This window comes from Psittacula echo (genome assembly GCF_963264785.1).
Source record: "Psittacula echo genome assembly, chromosome: 16".
In the NCBI taxonomy this organism is placed as follows: Eukaryota; Metazoa; Chordata; class Aves; order Psittaciformes; family Psittacidae; genus Psittacula; species Psittacula echo.
This window is the reverse complement of record NC_137752.1, coordinates 6,099,488-6,110,267: the sequence shown is the minus strand read 5'-3', so window position 1 is coordinate 6,110,267 and position 10,780 is coordinate 6,099,488. Positions and strand designations below refer to the sequence as shown.

Genomic DNA, 10,780 nt, shown 5'->3' with positions numbered 1-10,780 from the left:
GTTCAATTCAAATTGTGGATATGCAGCAGCCGTTGTAGGTGGCAGTGGAAGCAAGGACATAGGTGGTAGGAAGTGACAGCTGAGAATACAAAAGAAAAAGCCATTGGGATTTGAAAGCAATTGGGATTTGGAAGCAACAGGTGGTAGCAGACATCAGAAGACCTTAAGACCTCTTGAGAAAGCAGAAACTAATCTTGGCCTTGTTGAGTACGTCCATTGGAAAGGGCAACTTGAAGAGACAAAAAAGGAAGCAAGCAGGGAGAATATGGTAGTCTTGTGTGACTGGAAAGCAGACATGAAAGGCAAGTTCCTACTCCATCAAAGTTCTACTTGTTTCTTAGCCTGGTCTGCATCGTAATACTCATCTGTGAATTATATGCTGTGTATTTTTATAGAAAAGAGCGGCTCAGCTGTTACTTTAAGGGCAAAGCAGAGCTATCTGTAGCTGCAATGAGCTCTTCCACAACAGGTGGACAGGAAAGGGACAAAAAGGGTTATTTAAAGTCTGCTTGCTCTTGGTGCAGTGGCAGGTGTGTGGCAGGCGGCTGGGCTCTATGACCTTCTAGAGCTGTGCTCCCACAATAGCCGCATGTGAGTGACAGGGCCTCTGTGCCCTTAAAACGTAACGTCTGAAGCTCTTGCTTTGACGGGGATCGCCATGTCCCTGTGGAAACGCGACCTCACCTCACGTTTCCTCTCGAGGCGTTGGGGCTGGTGCTCAGGCCACCTCAAGCGGCGAAACTGCTGCCCTAGGCAGCCATCTCAGGATCCCCCATTTGGAGATCGCTGAGTCCCAAACGCCCGTTTTTCCCGCGCCTGGTTCCCCACACCCGTCCGCCTCCCCTCACAGAGCTGCCCTGAGGAAACGCGCGCGGGCGCGGAGCGCATGCGCCTCGCGCTCCCCTCCTCCCCGCACTTCTCCCGCCTCTCGCGCCGTCCTTTCTGTCTTCGCGCCGAGCCCCGCCCCTCCCGCTCCCTCCGAGGCCGCCCGACGCAGCCAATGGGCCCCCGGCATGGGGTGGTCGGTGGGGGCGGGGCCAACGAGCGGAGCCTCTGCGGCTGCGCGCCTGCCTCCCGCGGCGAAGAGGCGGGGTCCACGCCTGCGCGGAGCGGCGCTGTCAGCCTCACTCTCGGAGGGGAGCGTAGCGCGCCTGCGCGTCTTGCTGCCCGCTGCCTAGTGCCCCGGAGGGGGGCTTGGTGCGCCTGCGCGTTGCGGCCGCCGTACCCCCCTCAGTGCCCCGAAGGGGGGGTTCTTGCGCATGCGCACCGCGCTGCCCGCCCCTCGCCAGCAGCAGCAGGAGGAGGAGGAGGCGGCGGTGGTGCTGGCTGTGGGGAGCGTGAGGTAGAGCGAGTGCCGCTGCCGCCCCCTGCTCTCTGGGAGCCCCACGTTCAGGCGGAGGAGGCCGGAGCGCCCCGGCGGCGGCGGAGGGAGTCAGAGCGGCGGTGGCAGCAGCAGCAGGAGGAGTCTGTGCCCGGCCCCCCTCCCCTCCCCCCTGCTTAGTCCCGTTACAGCCCCCCTCCCTCCGCGCTCCGCTCCGCAGCCACCAACATGTCGGCGCCGGCGGCCAAAGTCAGTAAGAAGGAGCTGAACTCCAACCACGATGGGGCCGACGAGACCTCAGGTGAGGCCGCGCCGGGGGCGGGAAGGGAATGGCGGCAGCCGCCGCGGCCTCCGCCTCGCACCGCGCCGCACCGACCGCCATTTTCCCCAGCCACACGGGCCGCGGCCGGGCTGGAGGCGGGAAGAGCGCGGGGTCGGCCGGGCGGATGTGCAGGCCCCAGCAGCGGCAGGAGGAGGCCATGTTAGCGCCCTTTTGTCTCCGCTCCCCGGCCCGGCCTCCTTCCCCACGGGCGCAGGCGGGGCCGGGCGGGGGGCGCTGCGGCCTTGGCGAAGCAGCGGGACCCCCCCGCCCCCTCTCCCGGAGCAGCAGCCGCGGAGCCTCATTGTGCTCCGCCGCCGCCATGATGCTTCGCCGCCTCCTGGTCCCCGCGCCGCCGCGGCCGCGTGGTGCTGCCCCGCCGCTCGGGGATGGAGCTGGGCCTGCCCGCCCGGGGAGCCACGCGGTGTTCGGGCGGCGATGGAGCCGCCCGCGCCGGCCCCACGTGCGATTCGCGGCAGCTCAGGGATTTTTAAAGGTCGCCGCGCCGTGGGTTTCCTCCCGGCGGCCGCCGCCGCGGAAGGGCGCAGCGCTCTCCTTCCATCAAACCCGCCGTCGCTCCCTGCGGTGCGGCGCCCGCTGCCAGCGCCGGTCAGACACGTGCTTTCCGTCCGTGGCCGCTTCTCCGCCGTGGGGAGGGGGAAGCAGAGTGTCCACCGGGGAGAGCTGCCCCCTAACTCGGGCTGAGCCGGGCGGGATACTTAACAGGGGAGCAGTGAGCGTGTTGCACCGCTCTCTCGACTTCCCGCGGCCGGTCATTCATCTCCAGCGGGATAGGTAAACAGTGCTCCTGAGACGCGGAGCTCTGCCAGGCTCTGTGGAAGGGACGTTCCGGTGAGAAAATCCGGGTAAACGGCGGCTTTGAAGGGTTTTTGCTTGTAACCGTCCTGTCGAACGTTCTTGTCATTTTTTCGAAGGTGGCGTGTTCCCGTTCTATGGATTTTCTGGCCTTTCTAAATTATTTAACGTTTTTTCAAATGGGTTTGTCTTAGCAGATACGGCTCAAAGCTTTTTAATGAAATTGTTATTTATGTGTCATGATAGACTTCTCATTGAAGCTGAGTTGTAAAGCCGTGTAGGGGAACGTGAACTGGGATTTCTAATTGTGAACTCTCTCTGACTGCTGTTTCGTCAAACTTTTGTGTGCTTCAGCTGTAGCGCACCCTGGAAGTAGCTGAAGCTTTAAGTCCTTGTAATACTTATGACATTTAGTAGAAATATCCGTGTAATTCAGAAGTACTTTACTAGAAAAGGGCTTCAGCAAAACCTTGGGTGATTTGTCAGGCTTGAATGAAGGGATTTTGATGCATTTTTGTTTGTTTTTTTTCAGAAAAAGAGCAACAGGAAGCAATTGAACACATTGATGAAGTACAGAATGAAATAGACAGGTAATGATGAGCAAGCTTTTAAAAGAAATGTTTTAGTAGAAATTGAAATGTAACTTTCAAAAGTCAAAATACTTAGTAAAGAAACCTACTCGGTGGTAGTTCTCACTGTGTTTAAATTCTGCCAAGGCACACTTTTGTGGTGACTTGATTAGATATATGAGGTGTTTGTATGTGATAAAAGAATTGAAGAAGTATCCTGGGGTCTTGTTTTATTTCGGATATTTTAAAAGGTAGACCTTGAGCTTAAAACTTTAAATTTATTGTGATATTTTTGATACTAGAGATTTATTTTCTATTGGGCTTTCAAGTTCTTGTGTATGCTCTTTTGCAAAAGTGTTTTTATGTGTGTAAGTGGAACCAAAAACTTGTTTGAAAAGTCAGGTTTTATTATATGTTTAAAAACTTAAATATTTATTTGCTTAGAAAGCATCACTGAATCGTAAGTTCTGTGTGCCAAAACTCTGTAGGTTCAGTGTTGCCATTTGCCTGGATTGTAGCTCCATGCACACTGTCCTGCAAAGACTGCAGGTGACCATTGAGGCTCTGGCCATGTGAAGCTGTTGCATTATCGAGGCTCTTTTTTGGAGCCAAACCCAATTAGATGTGGTACCTTCAGATGTTACTTCCATCAGTGCAGAATTGCTTTGCTGGAGCTTGCTTGCCCAAAACTTAAAAAGAGCAGGTGATAGTGTTATGTGTTGTCTGTGATTAGGTCTTTTGCAATCAAAATGTTAAAGACGTAAAAACTACTTTGCTTTGCATGAACAAGGATCTGTCACTCATGTACTGCTGCAGAACATAGGATGTATTAGGAATGTTTCATTAAGATAGTGAAATTGCTTCTGGTAGCGTGTTTCTGAATAGTCATTATCGGCTTAGGGCCTCTGTTTTTTGTTTTAGATGCCTCATCTGTTGAATATGGCAGACTAGTCTAATCAAACCTGGTCTTTTTTTTGTTTGCTAACTACTGCTGATATGGCTTTAAAATTCAGTTCTCACTCTTGTGGTTTAATGTGGCTCTTTCTCTTACAGACTGAATGAACAAGCCAGTGAGGAAATTTTGAAAGTAGAACAGAAATACAACAAACTCCGCCAACCATTCTTCCAGAAGAGGTCAGAATTGATCGCCAAAATCCCAAACTTCTGGGTAACAACATTTGTCAACCACCCACAAGGTATATTCTTAAAAGCTCTCTTTTTCAGTGTGTTCTTGCTGGTGATGTGTCTTGCAGCTCTTCAGGGTTTTCTAGAATTGTTGCTGGACATATGTTTAAACAGTAGCCTGTTCCATATGCAAACACTTCCTCCTTTGTCCTAGAGTGCATTTTATAAGCTTTTTATTTCTTACACTTGTTGCTCAAAAGAGCATCTTGGTCACTAAAATCCTGTGGTGGTTTTCTTTCTGCATTTCAAATTACAAGTTTCCTGCATTTTTTTCAGTTGGGCCCTTAACAAAAAGAACTGAAAAAAAAAATAAATCTAGTTTTAGTTGCATTGCTAATTTTTAAATTGGAGGTGAGCTCCTGACAATAAACTGACTTTCTACAAAATGTGTTGGTAGACTGCCTGTAGGTTGCTGAATGACATATGTGAAAATCTATTTGAGAGAAGGGTAGATGCATGTAGAGCTTTTCTTGCTTCTTAAAATTGAACTACAACAAGCAAATATCTTGGTTTCACCTCAGCAAATATAAATCACATAAATGCCAATAGCCTGTTGGCCGGTAATTTGCAAACAGTGGGCTGCAAGAAGTTGGCTTGGACATATGTGCTGTGTTTCAAATCTTTCTTGCTGTCAATTCCCTGTATTTCACCTGCATGATCCCCATGATACACCTTTCATAGCTTTGTTAATATGAGATTCCTAATTCTGTCTTTAGTATCTGCACTGCTGGGAGAAGAAGATGAGGAAGCACTGCATTATTTGACCAGAGTTGAGGTGACAGAATTTGAAGACATCAAATCAGGTTACAGAATAGATTTTGTAAGTACTTTAAAGAATTCCTTCATTTGTGATTTTTCTGCTGTGTTTTACGTACTTGCGTATTGGGTTGTAGTTTGTAACTTAGTCTCTTCAGTTACCCAGTTAGTACCAGGTTGTGCTAAGTCCTAGGACTTGGCACATGTGTTTACATGATGTGGGTTCTAACTCTTTGCTTTCAACTCTGCAGTATTTTGATGAGAATCCATACTTTGAAAATAAAGTTCTCTCCAAAGAGTTTCACCTCAATGAAAGTGGAGACCCTTCTTCAAAATCAACTGAGATCAAATGGAAATCTGGAAAGGTATGTATCTGGGAGAGAGGATTGCTCCTCTGTGTGTTGCCATCACTTCAGGTATGTTCTTGTGACTAGTTTTGTATTGGAAGACACCTTGTCCTCTCTTTCTTCTTCTCTCAATCCATTGCCACTTCTCTACATACATAGTTCATGTCTATCTTGCAGGGTTTGGAATATCCCATTGACGTGAGATCTGTTGTGAATTCTCTTGCTCAGCTGAGCAGTGAAAGTACAAGTATGACCAGATGGAGAGATTACAATTGCATTAGCTTGTCTCTCTCTGGCATGAATCTAGATGTGTTTTGTTGCTTGCTCAAGATAACTGTTAAATAAGGAATTCCAAAACTAGCAGGATTGTGGGGGGTCAGTTAGTGGTATATGATTTAATTTTATTCTGCTTTTTTCCTCAATTTCATTTCTAGACACTGCATCTTTGCAGAAGTTGCAGCCACACAATAGTGTGACCATATCTTTCATCCATCCACTATTCAAATGTGATTAATTTGCTGTAGTTAGTTTGTGTAACAGTTACGAACACTTTCATGTTATTCTGAAGATTGCGAACTGAGTCTTTAAAAGCAGAAATGAGGGTTGCAGTTAAGTCACTGCTTGTTTTGTCGCGCTCTGAGATGAGAACTTAACCTTTAATTGAGAACTAGAACTTTGCCTCTTGTACAAGAAGTTACAGCCCAGTACAAACTAGCTGAGTGATCTTTACAACATGCTACAAAATCAGTGTGAATTCTGGTATCCTTCTTCATTAAACAGTCTAAACCTATGAATCTTGTGATTCTATCAAGAAAACAAATACTAGAAGTTTGGAGTTATATGATCAAAGAAAGATTGGATTTAAATAGCACATCAGAGTTTTCTTTTCACTCTCCACAAAAAGATTGTTGCAAACTTACTAAACGTGTGGCGTAGATACAGGACCCCATGTATGCTCTTCTGACCATCTGTTTTGGCGGTTTGTGTGAGGCTTTTTTGTCTCTTCACTTACTACAAAGAATGGCCTGAAGACTTGAAAGCAAGAAATCTTAGGATAAGAAGGCTAGGCAGTTCTTTCAGCTGTGTCTTTAACTTGAGATAGAGGGTGGAGACTGAGTGTTTCTTAAATCATGTAGTAGTCATAACGTTTAGCCATCGTGAGATGTTCAGTATGTCATTAAACACTTGTCAGACTTGTGCTTCCCTGTGATAGAGGAACATAAATGCAAGATTTTGTGAATTTTCAGTAGTTCTGTGGAGGTCATTGAGAGGAACAGGAGATTTTACTGTTTTCTTATGTTCATGAGAAATATAGTGTCTTTCTGTGATTTGTTTGGGTTCCAGATGTTTCTTAAAGACTTATTCCTGAAAGAGGGAGTAGAAAGTGACTTCTTGTGGCTGTGTACATAAGTACATTTCTAAATGGTGTAAATTTCTAAAAATTCTAAAACGATTTTAAAAAAAAAGAAGCCATGTAAAGACTACTTTTTAATGGAACTTCTTAACTTTCTTATCAGGATCTGACAAAACGGTCAAGCCAGACACAGAACAAAGCCAGTAGGAAGAGGCAGCATGAAGAGCCAGAAAGCTTCTTCACCTGGTTCACTGACCACTCTGATGCAGGGGCTGATGAGCTAGGAGAAGTCATCAAGGATGACATCTGGCCAAATCCATTGCAGTACTACTTGGTAAGTACAGCATGGAGCTGTTGATCCATACCCGTAATGGCACCATGTAAGTGAATTTGATCACTGTAGTTAATGGTGCATACGTGTCTTTAAGGTTCCTGATATGGATGATGAGGAAGGGGAGGGAGAAGAGGATGATGATGATGATGAAGAGGAAGAAGGATTAGAGGATATTGATGAAGAAGGAGATGAAGATGAGGGGGAGGAAGATGAAGATGATGATGAGGGAGAGGAAGGAGAGGTGAGTAATATTACCCCTTACACCATCTAGCTCTGGTGTTTGAGAATCTAAAGAAACTTAAGAGGGATCTTGCCAGAATACTGAATTATTTTTTCGTACAATTGCTGCCAAGGAGTTTGGAGGGGAGAATCCAGGCATATTTACTACCTTAATTTGTGTAATGATTTCAGTGTAATAAGTATGCTTGCGCGTATGACAGTGGAGGCAAGTAGTTTTAGTAAATTTGTAAGGGAGATGCTTTAGAAGAACTAGGATGTGAGCATAACAAAATTTTTGGTGTACATTCTAGCAAGGCTTTACTTGTAAATAGGTTTTGTTGGTGCATCCAGTTCTGTCATCTTCCTACCTTTGGTTTATTTCTGCTTATGGGCAGCTTAGGAAAGGCTCTCTGTTGGGCTCAGGAATTAGAAATTTCCTTTAGTAGCAAGTGGTATTTGAGGGACAGCATTCAGGGGGTTGATAACTTCAAGTTTAGAATGTCTTTGTTTCTCATATTTGGGTGTGGTGTCTCTGAGCTTCAGCAGCTAAAAAACTATTCACATTGGGACAGGAGGGTTGTTGTGGGCACCAGAATTATTACTTAACCTAGAATTTAGCATCTGGAAGTGCCAAATTTAACCTGAAATTTAGTACTAATATATCTGAAATATATTACTCTTCAGAGTTTAAAATTAGGGATGGGAAAAAAAGATCCCTTCACTTTGAAAATGTTAAACCTATGTGTTTGTAGTGATTGTAAGTCACAGTTTTCCAGACCTGGTGTTTCTTTCACTGGGACGTCCAGTTATTAACTTATTTCTGTGTAGGTGGGTGCTCATGGCAAGTGTTACTACTCCTTAGTGAAGAGGGAGAAAGAGTGATCATCAGACAGCATACTATGAGTAACACTGGAGGACTGTAGTCTGCACCGTAGTAAAACAGTTGTAGTTACTGCATTTGAAAGTTCGTGCTCTGTGAAGTCTAGTGACTAGATTTGTTTAATTGTTGCTTATCTTTCAACAGGAGGATGAAGGAGAAGATGACTAATTGAACACTGATGGATTCCAAACCCCCTTTTTACCTTTTTAATTTTAATCCAGTCCCTGGGAGCAAGTTGCTGTCTTTTTTTTCTTGTGCTCAGTCGCCTTGTTCTCTTGAGGTCTCTTTTTCTCTCCTCTACACCATGGTTCACACTTTATTTTTGGGGGAAATACCTTGAGCAGAATACAGTGGAAAAGAATCTACCAGTTTCTGTTTCAAGTTCATTTTTATCCCTTTCTGTCTCAAAACAAAAAACTGTTTATGGAATCAACACACCATTTTCTGTGGGAAAAAAGAAAACCTTCTGCTCCCTTCACTCTGCTGGAAGCTGAAGAGTGCTAGGCCCCTGTGTAGTAGTGCATAGAATCTAGCTTTTTTCCTTCTTTCTCTGTATATTGGGCTCAGAGATTACACTGTGTCTCTATGTGAATATGGACAGTTAGCATTTACCAACATGTATCTGTCTACTTTCTCTTGTTTAAAAAAAAAAGAAAAAGCTAAAAAAAAAATAAATAAATAAATAAAAACCTGGGGTTCTAGAAGGTGAGCTGGGTGGGTTTCAGATGTTGGGGTGGGTTACGTGGGCATTTTGACAACATGGCTTCTTCTCCTTTGGCATGTTTAATTGTGATGTTTAACAAACATCCTTGCAGTTTAAGATGACACTTTTAAAATAAAATCTTCTCCTAATGATGACTTTGAGCCCTGCCACTTGATGGAGAATCAGCAGAACCTGTAGGATCTTATTTGGAATTGACATTTCTATATTGTAATTTTGTTCTTGTTTATTTTTAAATTCTTTTTTTTTTTTTTTTCTCTTTTTTTTTTTTTTTTTTTTTTTTTTTTTGTTTCACTGGAAAGGAAAGAAAGATGCTCAGTTTTAAACGTTAAAGTGTACAAGTTGCTTTGTTACAATAAAACTAAATGTGTACACAAAGGGACTGGTTGGTCTTCACTGAAAGAAACAGTTTTAATAACCTGTTTTGAACTTGTTTTGTAGTTTCTTGGCATTCTGGGGGGCATTTGGTCAGTATTCATGCAGTTTGATGCAACCTTGTGGTTGTGTGGACTGATGAGCAGTTCATTGAGTTGCCACTATTTGAATATTTGTGAAATGTTTCGTTTGATAGTTACTGCTGCACACTCCAGTTCTTGAATTGCCAAACTTTGTAAGACAGGGCTGTGGGTGCATATGCCTTGTGTGAAGACAGAGGTTTATATCTGTGTTTTGCAAGAGGAAAAGCCACTTGATTAACTATCTGAAGTAGTAGCTTGCAGCATTGTATCTCCAGTAAATCAGTTTGCATAAAGATACCATGCAAGCTCAGAATAAAAAGATCAAGGGGTCTTATAATAAGATTTGGGTGTTTTTGTAAATCTTTTCAGTTGAAAATCTTAAGTGCAAACTAATTCTGGGGCTATTTCAAAAAGCAAGATTCTTAGCAAAGCTTGTGTAAAAAAAAGTTGCTACTCGACTGCTTTCTTTACCTGGTAGCAGCATGTATATATACTTTAGATCTACTGTACTCTTCCTCATGTTAAGAGACTGCATTTGAGTAGCTTGTAACAATTTCACATAGAGGTTGTTGGTACTAATATTCCACAAAGTGTAATGAAAGTTGTTTTAACATGCTGTGCTTTTGAAATATTTAAAAGAAAATGTTGTATCAGCTAATCTAAAATTCAAACAGCTAGTTCTCTTTGGATGTGTAGAAAAGACTGTCTTCTGGGAAGACTTGCTGTTATGTTCTCTGATTCCTTTTCCTCACAGAATTTGCTATTGTTAAATTCGGCATTTTTGATGCTTAAGAATACACTTAGAACAAAATCCATCTGTTTAAGACATGCCCAAATGACATGTGGAGGAAACATTCTGTGTCTGGTGCAGCTTGAATTTAATCCAGTTATCAGAGACAATAAAACATCCAGTCTGCATGTGAGCAATGCAAAAATAAGGCAACCATTTACTTTAGTCCATCTCAACAGAAGCTTCTTCCCTGATCCTGCTTGCAGGGTAAAATATGATGTTAATCAGGAATGGTTTCTTAGCATCTAGAGAGAGAAGGAACCAAACCTATGAAGTCTCTTCAGTTTTAATTCTTTTTATTTGATTCTTTTTTGTTGTGAGATTGGAAACCATTTGCTGTTGTGATAGAGGGTCGATGTGCTATTTCTTGCCATGATGCCTTGTTACTTAATTGTTACGTAGTCCTAACTGTAGCTTTTCAAGGAAAATCATCTTTTCCAGGTCTTCTTCATGCTTTAGGAAAAATATTGCACCATTGTTACACCCCTGTTGGTTACTAACAGAAAACCTCTAAAAACTGTTTTGAAAGTAATCAAAGCTTCAGGTTCTGTAAATTCAAACCCATGAACAAGAAATGAGAAGTCTGGATAATGAAATACTACTTTGGAGGTTTTTCTTCTCAGATTGTCTAAATCTTTAGGAGTTAGAGGTTGCCAAAACACTCTTGCTACTGTACTGATAATACTGAATTGCTTGAGAAACTTAAGCTTT

The 10,780-nt window shown here is 43.9% G+C and overlaps 1 protein-coding gene across 1 annotated transcript; it reads left to right on the top strand.

Moving 5' to 3' along the window:
- Positions 1 to 1,178: 1,178 nt before the first annotated feature.
- On the top strand, positions 1,179 to 9,846 carry SET (SET nuclear proto-oncogene). The gene is made up of 8 exons (XM_080630960.1): positions 1,179 to 1,622; positions 2,989 to 3,046; positions 4,079 to 4,221; positions 4,927 to 5,030; positions 5,218 to 5,331; positions 6,831 to 7,001; positions 7,096 to 7,242; positions 8,245 to 9,846. The coding sequence occupies exons 1-8, from the start codon at positions 1,550 to 1,552 to the stop codon at positions 8,266 to 8,268; spliced, it is 834 nt and encodes a 277-aa protein (XP_080487086.1). The 5' UTR covers positions 1,179 to 1,549; the 3' UTR covers positions 8,269 to 9,846.
- The last annotated feature ends 934 nt before the right edge of the window (positions 9,847 to 10,780 follow it).